The 13,214-nt window shown below is 41.5% G+C and overlaps 1 protein-coding gene across 1 annotated transcript in view; it reads left to right on the top strand.

The window, feature by feature from the left end:
• Nucleotides 1–223: 223 nt before the first annotated feature.
• Nucleotides 224–13,214, top strand: part of ELP3 (elongator acetyltransferase complex subunit 3) — a 108,605-nt gene continuing 95,614 nt past the window's right edge. The window contains exons 1-3 of the mRNA XM_081236661.1: nucleotides 224–329; nucleotides 6,252–6,351; nucleotides 9,291–9,429. Of these exons, the coding sequence (XP_081092787.1) occupies nucleotides 311–329; nucleotides 6,252–6,351; nucleotides 9,291–9,429 (258 nt within the window). The 5' untranslated portion in view covers nucleotides 224–310. The remainder of the gene's footprint in view (nucleotides 330–6,251; nucleotides 6,352–9,290; nucleotides 9,430–13,214) is intronic.

The following is a 13,214-nucleotide window of genomic DNA, read 5'->3' on the forward strand; positions in this document are numbered from 1 at the left end:
CTGTGCTGCCCAGGTCGCGGTTTCTAATGCCCAAGCTGCCCTTGCGTTCGGACGTGGGAACCCTACAGCTCTTACACTCCGGGCTGCTTCGCCCGGGGCGCCGCTTTGCCCCGCCTCCTGGAGCTCTGCGAGCAGCTGCTGGGAAGCGGGGCGGACCCTTTGCGCGCGCTGTCTTCTGGGAACAGCTTTACGATATATTGATCGTCACTTTACGACAGGACAGAGTTGCTTTGTGGCTGGCGATTTTCCCAGAGGTCCGAGTGGGTAACGCTACATTGTCTGGGTTGGCGGCTGCTACGACAGCGGAGAGATGAGGCAGAAGCGGAAAGGTGCGAAAGGGAGGGGGAACGGGGCGGTGGTAGGGAAGGGGCGAACCCCGGGCCCTCAGGTGCTGAAGCCAGTTTTTCCCGCGGGAATCCGCTACCTCATCCAGTTTCCCCAGCCACCTGTGGTCCGTCTGTGGCCTCCAGCCCCCTGCTTTCTCCTTTCACCTGTTGTGTTTTTTGAACCAACCTATCCTTACTCTTCCTTTTTGGCAGTCACTTGGTGTCTTTTGCATAAAGGACAAAAGCTCTAGTCCAAGGTATGCCCTCCAAGAAGTTAACGTGGTCGGTGGACTTAACACGTTCTCGGACTCTTAATTTGCTAAGATTCGTTTTACGACACATTTCACGTGCTTTTTTATCTGAGATTATTTTAAAGCTCAAAGAAAGAAAACCACTGAATTATTCTTGCAATTCTGTGGGGGCAGTTAGGCAGTCATTCCCATTTGTATTACCTCCTGAGTTAGCGTGGAGCAATGCCATCTTTAGTTTTTCAGCCGAATGGAGTCAAATTTCAGGTATTTTCTCACAGGTTCTAGTGTTATCTCTGTAAGCTCAATTGAGCAGTCGGTCTAATTATAATGATGGTTATGATAACTATGGTTACCATCTGTTGAGCCTTTGCTAATAATTCTTAGGCTGATATCGTCCCCTTTTCAAACGAAGAAGCCGAGGTGAAAAGAGTTAAGAAACTTTCCTAGCCCAGAACTTTCTCAGGCTGTCTCTATGAACCCCAAAAACATAAAATTAAAAAAAAAAATCTGGGGCTTCCCTGGTGGCACAGTGGTTGAGAGTCCGCCTGCCGATGCAGGGGACATGGGTTCGTGCCCTGGTCTGGGAAGATCCCACATGCCGCGGAGCAGCTAGGCCCGTGAGCCATGGCCGCTGAGCCTGCGCGTCCGGAGCCTGTGCTCTGCAACGGGAGAGGCCACAACAGTGAGAGGCCCGCCTACCGCAAAAAAAAAAAAAAAAAAAATCTGTTCCTTAATCACTGTGCCTCTTGGCATCAACTGCTCCAAGTGTCCAAGTTACCTTCAGTTGCTTTGTGGCATCAAATTCTACATGCCCCTAATTGATTAGTTATCTTCTTCCTTTAACGTGCTCCTCCATCTCTCCAGCTTTAAACTTTTGACTTCATTTATTACCAAGTTCTGTTAGTTCTTATAGAAATTGCTTCTTGAAATAGTTTATTCCTCATCATTCTAGCCACCATCCCCCTAACCCACCTTCATTAAGAACTGATATTTGAATAATACTTTGGCTTTCATATATACATTATTTTTGTTGATTCTTACTGAATCTTGTGAAAGAGATGTATGGATTATCCTAATTCTGCAGACAAGGAAATGGGAGCTCAGAAGCCGTTCATCTTCTCATTATCACACAGCCAGTAGGGTTTGGAAGCTAGGGACTGAGTCTGTCATCCAAGTTTCTTTACTGTAAATCTGTTTTGTTTTTTAACAATGTTGCCTTTCAAGAGCCTTTTACTTAGTATCCAGAGGATGTGTATTCTTTTCATCTTCTGAATCATTTTTTGTATCCTCTTTTTCTTTAGTATATTTTGTATACAGTTGACCCTTGAACAGCGGAGGGGGTGGTCGGGGGCACTGACCCCTGCACAGTTGAAATTCTGAGTGTTGCTATCTCTGCCTGAAAAAACAAAGGAATTGATAAGTGGCTCACCAAAGGGCAGGAAGCTGAAACAGTTTGGATAGAATCAGGACTCAGATCCTCAAACACAAACTTTAAGGATCTGTAAAATAAAAATACAGGTACTGTATTTATTTGAAAAAATCTGCATATAAGTAGACTTGTGCAGTTCAAGCCAGTGTTCAAGGATCAATCTGTACTTATTTTCTTTCAACACAACTTTCATCTTTTTACTCCCCAACTTGAGAACATATAATTCTCCACTGTGTATTGCATCCTATTTAAATGCCTTTGCCTTGTAGCCAGTGTACCCTGTAATCTGTTCTTACTGAACCCTGTGAAAAAGCCTCTCTTCTAGTTAGGCAGTACTCCTGCACGTAAAGATGATAGGTAATTCCTATACCTAATATTGTTCCTTCTGGATTGCACTCTGTTTTGCTTGTCCAGATCCTGCCCGCTAAAGATCCCTGTGTGATTTCCTCCACGAAGCCTTTTCTTACTAATTTACTTCTCTGGTTAATTCTTGATATACTCAAGGGCTACACAAGTGTTTTAAAAATCTTTATCTTCACGCATACCTCGTTTTATTGCACCCAGCTTTAGTGCGCTTCGCAAATACTGTGTTTTTTACAAATTGAAGGTTTGTAGCAAGTCTATCAGCTCCATTTTTCCAACAGCATTTTTGCTCACTTCGTGTCTCTGTGTCACATTTTGGTAATTCCCGCAGTATTTCAAACTTCATTATTGTTATGTTTATTATGGTGATCAGTGATCTTTGATGTTACTCTTGTAATTGTTTTGGGGCCCCACAAATTGCCACATAAGACGATGAACTTAATTGATAACTGTTGTGTGTGTTCTGACTGCTCTACCTGTTGACCATTTCCCCATCTCTCTCCCTCCCCTCAGGCCTCCCTATTCCTTAAGACACAGGGATATTGAAGTGAGGCCAATTAGTAACCCTACAGTGGCTTCTAAGGGTTCAAGTAAAAGGAACCGTCGTACATCTCTCACTTTAAATCAATAGCTAGAAATAATTAAGCTTAGTGAGGAAGGCATGTCGAAAACTGAGGTAGGCTGAATGCTAGGCCTCTTACACCAAACAGTTAGCCAAGTTGTGAACACAAAGTTCTTGAAGGAAATTGAAAATGTTACTGTATCGGACACATGAATGATAAGAAAGCAAAACAGCCTTATTGCTGATATGGAGAAGGTTTTAGTAACCTGCGTAGAAGATCAACCAGCCACAACATTTCCTTAAGCCAAAGCCTAATCCAGAACAAGGCCCTAACTCTCTTTAATTCTTTGAAGGCTGAGAGAGTTGAGGAAGCTGCAGAAGAAAAGTTTGAAGCTAGCAGGGGTCGGTTCATGATGATTAAGGAACGAAGCCATCTCCATAGCATAAAAATGCAAGGCAAAGCCCCAGGTGCTGATGGAGAAGCTGCAGCAAGTTATCCAGAAGGTCTAGCTAAGATAGTTAGTGAAGGTGGCTGCACTAAACAACAGATTTTCAATGTAGACAAAACAGCCTTATACTGGAAGAAGATGCCATCTAGGACTTTCATAACGAGAGAGAAGTCTGCCTGGCTTCAAAGCCTCAGAGGACAGGCTGACTCTCTTGTTAGGGGCTAACGCAGCTGGTGACTTTTAAGTTGAAGCTAATGTTCCTTTACCATTCTGAATTATGCTAAATCTACTCTGCCTGTGCTCTCTAAATGGAACAAAGCCTGGATGGCAGCCCATGTGTTTCCAACATGGTTTACTGAGTATTTTAACCCCACTGTTGAGAGCAGATTGCTTTCAAAATATTACTGCTCATTGTTAATGTACCTGGTCACCCAAGAGCTCTGATGGAGACAAGATTAATGTTGTTTTCATGCCTGCTGACACACATCCGTTGTGCAGCCTGATCAAGGAGTCATCTCGACTCTCAAGTCTTATTATTTAAGAAATACATTTTGTAAGGCTATAGCTGCCATAGATAGTGATTCCTCTGATGGACCTGGGCAAAGTCAATTGAAAACCTTCTGGAAAGGATTCACCATTCTGGATGCCATTAAGAACATTCGTGATTCATGGGAAGAGGTCAAAATATCAACATTAATAGGAGTTTGAAAGAAGTTGATTCCAGCCCTCATGGATGACTTGGAGGGGTTTAAGACTTGAGTGGAGGAAGTAGCTGCAGATGTGGTGGAAATAGGAGAACTAGAATTGAAAGTGGAGCCTGAAGATGGGACTGAATTGCCGCAATCTCACGATGAAGCTAATGGATGAGGAGTTACTTACGGATGAGCAAAGAAAGTGTTTTTTTTGAGATGGAATCTACTCCCGGTGAAGATGCTGTGAAGATTGTTGAAACTACAATAAAAAATTTAGACTATTATGTTAAACCTAGTTGATACAGCAGCAGTAGGGTTTGAGAGGACTGACTCCAGTTTTGAAAGTTCTGTGGGTACAATGCTGTCAATCAGCATTGCCTGCTACAGAGTAATCGTTCATGAAAGGAAGAGTCAATGGATGAGGCACACTTCACTGTGGTCTTATTTTAAGAAATCGCCACGGCCACCCAGCCTCCAGTAGCCACCACCCGGATCAGTTTGGTAGCTAACATAGAGGCAGGACTCTCCACCAGCGAAAAGATTATGATTTGCTGAAGGCTCAGATGATGGTTAGCATTGTTTAGCAATAAGGTATTTTTTAATTAAGGGTTTTTTTTAAGGCATAATGCTCTTGCACACTTAACAGACTGCAGTACAGTGTAAACGTAGCTTTTATATGCACTGGGAAACCAAAAAAATTCGTGTGACTTGCTTTATTGCAGTATTTGGTTTATTGTGATGGTCTGGAACTGAACCTGCAGTATCTCTGAGGTCTGCCTGTATTTTTATCACCTGAATCACCTTTTCTCCTCCAAATAAATTCTTATGCAGAACTTCAGCATATAAACAGATGAAAGCCGAGCGGCTTTGCTTGAAATGGAGAAAGAGACCCTCCCTCTCCCTCCCCCTCCCCTTCCTCCTTTACCTTAATCACCACCAGCCGGACCTGTTACATGGCCCCTCAGGCACCTTGGTAGAACTCTGAAGGGCTGAGTTACATGGTTTAGAAAGCACTTAGCCTTTGACTATAGACGGACTTCTTTTTCTCTCAGATTGTTCTGTATGTGTTAGCTTTACCTCATTAAATTAGACGTGGCTTGGTACAGTGGGAAAAAGCATGTAAGTTGCGGAGAAAAGACCTGGATTTGAGTCTTAACTATGCCCTTTACAATTATGTCTTAACTAGCCTTAATTTTTCACGCCTGTGAAATGTGGTAACGATACCTACCTTCCAGTGTTGGGAGGTTTCAAATGAGATAAAGTAAATGAAAGGGCTTCATGAGCGCCAGGGCTTTCTCATCTGTGTTTCTCTCTGATGACATCATTATCTTTGCACACCAGCTTTCTCTGCAGGCAGGAGGCAGGCTTGCTAGTAGCTCCCAAGCTGAAATCTCACAACTTTTTATCACTGGAGAGGGACTGGTCTCTTTTGCCTTGAGAAAAAGAGCTCAGATTTGCCCGACCTGGACAGGTGCCCATCCTTGAACCAATCAACTTTAATTGGGGGGATGGGGTCATGTAAGAACATGTCAGCTTCTGCTGTTGCCTTTTAGAGGAGAAGGGCGGCCTCAGTTGCCAGGAGAATGTTGCGATGGCGGATACACTATATTTTACAGATGTGTTAAGATCCCTAGGCACGTACAGACCCATGTCTTTGTATTTCAAAATAGTACTACATTGCACTGTATTTCAAAATAGTATTAAGATTACTTCTGCGGATACCTGGGTTTGAGTTTCAACTTCACCCCTTGGTAGCATTTTTATGGGACAGGCAAATATTCTTGTTCCATCTACCTCACTGTGTTCCGAGAATCAGATGAAATAATGCATCTAAATGTAATTACCAATCTGGAGATAAAGGGAAGCTACTTTAACTACTTTGGTCCTTTCCTGTGTGATTCGGTTCTTTTTCCTCATGTTTGTCTCTGCTCTTTCCTGCATCTATCATTCTTGGGGTGTATATGCTTCTAAAGTGAACTCTTCCCATATATAGGTGAAGCCAGGTTGGTTTTAAAATTAAAGATGTAAAGTATATGATCAAATTGTATACAGTAGTGTCTTGTGTACTTGAGCTATCATTTTGACATGATTGGAATGATTTTGGAAGGCAAACTCCTAATAAATACAAAAACCTTTACTGAGTAATATGATTTTTTTATGTCAAATATTATCTTTTCAGGAGATCTCAGCCCTGCTGAGCTGATGATGCTGACCATAGGAGATGTTATTAAACAACTAATTGAAGCCCACGAACAGGGGAAAGACATCGATCTAAATAAGTAAGTGGATCTATAAAAAAGAAGGTAATCTTGTTCTTGGGTAGTAGATCTCTTTTATGAAATTATCAAATACTACTGGTTCTATCTCATGTTTCATGTTTCAGTTGAGAATTTAGCTTTCTGCCCTGCCCTATCGATTATTTATGGCAAAATTGCCTTATAGCCTTATAATACTAATAGTTTCTAACATTCCTTGGGCGCTTACGGTATTCCGGTCGCTCTTAGTAGTACGTTATGTGTATTGGCTCAGCTGATCCTCTCAAACACTATATGAGGTAGGTATTTACCTCATTTGACAGGTGGGTCCTCTTAGAGAATGGTTAAATAATTTGTTCAGGAGTAAATAACTGGTGATTGGCAGAGCTGGGATTTAGAATCAGGTCGTCCGTCTCCAGAGCCCAGGCGCTGTCCTTCTGGGCCATCTCACGTCACACCCTTCCTCTCTTCCCGGTCGTCTCAGAGAGGTGGTAGCTCTCTTCCAGGGAAGCCCTCTCTTTGGGGCCTTTGATCGAATCCAGCCTTTCCCTACTTCAGAACCTCCTGGACACGTTCATCCACTTCCTCTCCACAGCCATGTTCAGCTTTGACTTGGCTACATCCTCAAATAAGAGTGGTCTTTCCTCTCTGCATCTATTTATTTACTATATATTTATGATACAAATCTGCTCTAGTGAAAGGGTTCTCCCACCATCCCCAGGTCGTCAATGGTCTAGTCACTAGGCACATGACCTTATTTTGGACCCTGTCTTCTGTTACTTGAGATACTACGATGTTACACCCCTTCCTTGGAACATTGTGCTTGATAAACATTTGCTAAAGAATAAATTAGTAACTATTCTTTTATGCCATGAAGACATTATATTTTATTGGTTTTTCTACCATGTGTTTAGCAGTGGGGTTTTTTTCCCCATCTTTGTTGGCTATACCTCTGATTATACAAATCTTTTGTTTCTCATGAACATTTCTACTTGTATATTTTTGTCATTCTCTTTAATTTAGCACATCTGAAGCTAAAGCTAGCATCTGCTTTAAAACCAGCCCCTACTCAGATGTCCTCTTTGCCTAATTGTTTTAACCTTCACCCAGGTTTGAAACTCGTGTCATCTTTGAATCTTTTCCCTTAGGTCCACTGGGTCAAAATTGTGCCTGTTTCTTCATTATAACTCTCTTTCCTGTTCACCACCAACTTCCTCTTCCATTCCTTTTTAAACTTAAGTCTAGACTCCTGCAGTAGTTTATGCTTTTAGTTCTTTTTACTGTCTTGCTGGATTAATTTTCCTTCATCATTTCCCTGTGCGGGAACTTTCAGCACATTCCCAGTGCTTGTGGAATTAAACGCAGATTCCTCAGCCCATTACGTAAGGCCTCTCGGTGTGGCTTCAACTTTTCCAACTTTTTAAACTTCTATATCTTCGTATTGAAAACCTTCTGCTTTCTGTTAAGTTGGTCTACTCAAATTTCTTAAAATCTGTACTATCCTATTTTTGCATCTTCACATAAGCCAGCCTGTCTGCTCTCAGTGTCATCTCTGTGTCTTTTTTATTTATTTTTTTTTTTGCGGTACGCGGGCCTCTCACTGTTGTGGCCTCTCCCATTGCGGAGCACAGGCTCCGGACGCGCAGGCTCAGCGGCCATGGCTCACGGGCCCAGCCGCTCCGCGGCATGTGGGATCTTCCCGGACCGGGGCATGAACCCATGCCCCCTGCATCGGCAGGCGGACTCTCAACCACTGCGCCACCAGGGAAGCCCCATCTCTGTGTCTTTATTGCCTGTCTGAAGCCTATCTTTTTTCTGTGCCCATTTTCTTTGAATATCTCCTCAGCACACATTGAGTTCCTCTCTTGAGATCTGGAATCATTCATTGTTGTGTGTGTGTTTTATTATTGATACATATGTTTTTATTACTTGTAGATTTATTTTTGTGCATGCCTGTCTGCAAACATGCGAACACAGAGCATGAAACAGCTATGCCTTATACCTCCTGACGTACCAAGTACTTAGGTAGTCTCTTGTATCTATCAGGTACTCAGTAACCATTTGTTGAAATGGTTTTAACACCCCATAATATTTCTAGATGGATTAAAGTGAGAAGATAAAGTGCCTATTAGGATTTGGTTAGCAGCCACAAAGAAAAGAAAAATTGCTAAATTATAGAGGAAAGCGAGGAGTTATTAGTTGGAATAAAGGTTACTTCTGGGGGTTAGGGATAGGGTTACAGTCAGGAAGGGGCAAACGGGTCTTCTGAAGTGCTGATCATATTCTCTTTCTTGGAATGTGGTTACAAGAGTGATTGTTTTATAATTGTTAGAGTATATTTATATGTTTTATTCTGTTCTTTATATAATATTTTGAATTAGAAAAAGTTTTAAAACTTTTAAAGCTTTAAAAATATATCTACTTTATTTCCTATTTGGTTCTGCATAGCTTTGCTTTAAATTGTTTTGTTTTGTTTTGTTGGCCTGAGGCAGTGCTTTGCAACTAGGCATGACCATCCCCACCCTCAAGTCATTTGGCAACGTCTGGAGACATTTTTGGTTGTTACAACGGGAAGAGGTGCCAGTGGGTAGAGGCCAAGGATGCTGCTAAACATCCTACAATGTACTGAACAGTCCCCCACAACAGAATTAATCTGATCCTAAATGTAGTAGCGTGGAAGCTGAGAAAAGGGTAGAATCCTTCGAAGCTGGAGCACTACTTTGAACGAGACCTACACTGTATCACTGTCCTGGGCCCCCGCCCTGTAGTCATCTGGTTTTCTTTCTGGTACTCTGGAGAACAAGAAGTCATGAATTTTGTTCTAGTTCCCTGATAATTACAAATGTTGAAACCACTGTTGTCATCTGGTGAAAGGAGTTGATGATGTGATTTATAGGTTATCCTTTTGGTAGCTTGTCCTTGAAATATTGTGATCTTGATAATGCTAGATGCTTTACTTTCAGGGTGAAAACCAGGACAGCTGCTAAATATGGCCTTTCAGCACAGCCCCGCCTGGTGGATATCATTGCTGCAGTCCCACCTCAGTATCGAAAGGTCTTGGTCCCCAAGTTAAAGGCAAAACCCATCAGAACTGCCAGTGGGGTGAGTGATTCAATTCATCAAAGATTGATTGCGTATCTGTTCCACCACAGATCCCTGCCTCCATGTAACAGCCGGGTAGTGAGGTGGAAGTGGGGGATTTGGACTAATAAAATCCATATGCTATGGTGTGTGCTGGAGTGGAGACACATGCAGAATGCCAGGAGGGCACAGAGGGGAAAGGGTCCCTGTTCTTAGAGGAGTAGATTATGTTTTGGTTTTTGGTGTCTTTAAAAGTATAGCTAGATGCTTGGTGACTGTCATAAGAGGACCAATATTGTTGGCCATCTTAAGCTTGTGGCTTACAAGATTGATACTTATAAAAGGTATTTTGAAAAGTTAATTGGTAGTGCAAAGTCGTTCTGTTAATATATATGGTAATTGTGAAACAGTTGACACCATAGGGAGTAATATGGGAGTCCAGAGGACAGAGATGTCCCTGCAGTAAAAGGGACTAGGGAAAGCCCAAGAGGAAGCGTGGAGCTTGACTAACATATACATGGTGCCCATATAAGCAGAGAAGAGCAGGTTCAAAGAGTGATGGGAGCAAGGACCCAGGAACTAGGGCACAGAGGTAGAGATGATGTAAGAGGTGTGTGTGCAGGGAACCACGAGTGTACCAGACTCACTGGGGCTGACAGTTCATTTTGGAAAGCAGCAGGACATTGGGGTGAAGAGTTAGCGTGGGATCCACTTGTAAAAGATCTTAAATGTCCTGCAAAATAGCCAGATAATAGGAAACTGAAAGATTTTTGAGAAGGGGAGTGATGGGAACCAAATAGATTTTCAGAAAATTAATTTGCATACAAGGTGTAGGGTAGCTTGGAGCCAAAAGGACCAGTTGGGATGCTCTTGGTTTGACCTAGGTGTGAAGTGTTAAGAGCCTGAATCAAGGTAGGGCCTCCAGGATAAAAAGGATGAGTGTGAAAGACACGAGGGAAGAATTGATAGTCTTTAGACCCTCTTAAAACGTGGTACCCAGAAGCGAATGCTGTGTTCCTGATGTGATCTAAGACGTTCAGTCTGTTGTTTGGATGGGGATATTGTACTTCTAGTAAATGCAGCTTATAATGACTTGCTGGGTAGCCGTATCTCCTGGATCATATATTTGTGACTAATTAAACCCCAGAACTTTCACACACAATGTACCACCTATCCTAGTCTCTTCTCCTTTGTACTTAAGTGTTTGGGGTTTGTTTGTTTGTTTGTACCTAGTATAAAAGACTCTTTCAGAACAACTAGTGGGTCCAAACCCCTCACCTCCCATTCTCCCCCCACTATTCCCCCAGGGCAACCACTTTTAGGTCTTAGCTGATTTCTTGGCATTTACTTCCATATCCCTGAATAACGTGCTTTATGGGTAAGTCTTGGATTTTCAGTTTTCATCATTGTGTGTGGGCTTGCCACCATGGAGACAAAGGTTTAGCAATGTTTCAACCTGACAAATGCACTTGGCTTTCATAATTCCATTCTCTCTGTCTTCCTCCTACCTCGGATCATTTCTTTCTTTGACAGCTACTCTTGTTCTGCTTCCCTCTAAAAATTGATTTTTCTGTGGTCCTGGGCCAACTGCTTTTAGTGCCATACATGCTTTCTTTGGTGATCTCATCCATTGATGTTTTTAAGTATTGCCATATGCTGACTTGTAGCTCCAACTTCTCCCCAAGCTTCACATCCATGTCAAATTGCCTGTTAGACGTTTCTCCTTTGACTGCCTGTACGTATACCCTTAGGTATAGCATAACCAAAACCTCAGACTTGCTCATCCATCTTCCTTGTCCACCTCAGCTAGTGGTACCCCCATCCACTCAGTTTCTAAAAGATGTGAAATGCATTGTCCATTCCTACCACCACCGGGAGGAATGTTTTGGCCTTTATTATTTCTTGTTTAGATTGTTTTAGTCATTTCCTAATGGGCCTACTTTGTCTTACCTGCACCAAATCCATTTTCTGCAGTATCACCAGAATGACTATTAAAAATATCAAAGGAACACAGCAGATTGTCATTCCCTAGCTGCTATGCATCCTAACCTCTATGCTTTTTAAAAAATTTATTTTACTGTAGTATAGTTGATTTACGATGTTGTGTTAATTTCTACTGTATGGCAAGTGTATGATTAAGATATACACATATATACATTTTTCATATTCTTTTCCATTATGGTTTATCACAGGATATTGAATATAGTTCCCTGTGCCATACAGTAAGACCTTGCTGTTTATCCATTCTTTGTATAATAGTTTGCATCTACTAATCCCAAAATCCCAATCCATCCTTCCCCCACCATGTCTCCCTCTTGGCAACCACAAGTCTGTTCTCTGTGTCTGTGAGTCTGCTTCTGTTTTGTAGATAAGTTCATTTGCGTCATATTTTAGATTTCATATATATGCAATATCATATATTTATCTGTCTCTTTCTGACTGACTTAGTATTATAATCTCCAGGTCCATCCATGTTGCTGCAAATGGCATTATTTCATTATTTTTTATGGCTAATATTCCGCTGTTTATATGTACCACATCTTCTTTATCCATTCATCTGTTGATGGACATTTAGGTCGTTTCCATGTCTTGGCTATCGTAAATAGTGCTGCAATGAACATTGGAGTGCATGTATCTCTTTGAATTATAGTTTTCTCCAGGTATATGTCCACTAACCTCCATGCTTTTACTTCTGCTGTTACTGTAGTGCTTTGTTTGTATTTTTTTTTATAGAGCAGCTTTAGGCTTACAGAAAAATTGAGCAGAAAGCACAGAGTTCCCATATACTTTCTCTCCCCCTTCCCCAGGTTGCCCTATTATTAATACCTTGCATTGGTTTGACACATTTGTTATAATCGATGAACCCATATTGCTATCTTATTATTAACCAAAGCCTGTAGTTTACATTGGGGTCACTCACAGTGTTGTACATTCTGTCGGTTTTACCAAATGCATAATTTCACGTATCCACCGTTACAGTATCATATGGAATAGTTTCACTGTCCTAAAACTCCCCTCATCATTTCCTCTGTTTCATACCTCTCGCAACTACTGATCTATTTACTGTTTCTGTAGTTTTGCCTTTCCTAGAATGGTAATATAGTTGGAATCAGTATGTTTTGTAGCCTTTTCATATTGGCTTCTGTTACTTTGCAGTGGGCATTTAAGGTTATGCTGTGTCCTATTAGTGGCTTAATAGCTCATTTCTTTATAGCACTGAATAATATTCCATTGTCTGAGCGTCCCACAATTTGTTTATCCACACACCTATTGAAGGACATCTTGGTTGCTTCCAATTTTTGGCCATTATAATGGACAAAGCTGCGATAAACATTTGAAGGTTTTTGCATACACAAAAGTTTTCAAACTCATTTGGGTAAATAAATACCTAGGAGCATGATTGCTGGATCATATGGTCAGACTACGTTTAGCTTTGTAAGAAATTCCCAAACTGTCTTCCAAAGTGGCTGCACTGTTTTGCATTCCATCAACAGTAAATGAGAGTTCCTATTGCTCCCAAGCTCATCAGCATTTGGTGTTATCAGTGCTCTGGATTTTGGCCATTCTGTTAGGTATGTAGTGATATCTCATTGCTTTAATTTGCAATTCCTGAATGACATACGATGTTGAGTATCTTCTCATATACTTATTTTGCCTTCAGTGCATCTTCTTTGGTGAAGTGTCTCTTCAGATCTTTTGCCCTATTCCTAATTGGGTTGTTTGGGTTTTTTATTGTGAAGTTTTAATTTTTTTTTGTATAGTTAAGATACATGTCTTTTATCAGACATGTGTCTTGTAAATATTTT

This window comes from Mesoplodon bidens (assembly GCF_964165515.1).
Source record: "Mesoplodon bidens genome assembly, chromosome: 6".
NCBI lineage: Eukaryota > Metazoa > Chordata > Mammalia > Artiodactyla > Ziphiidae > Mesoplodon > Mesoplodon bidens.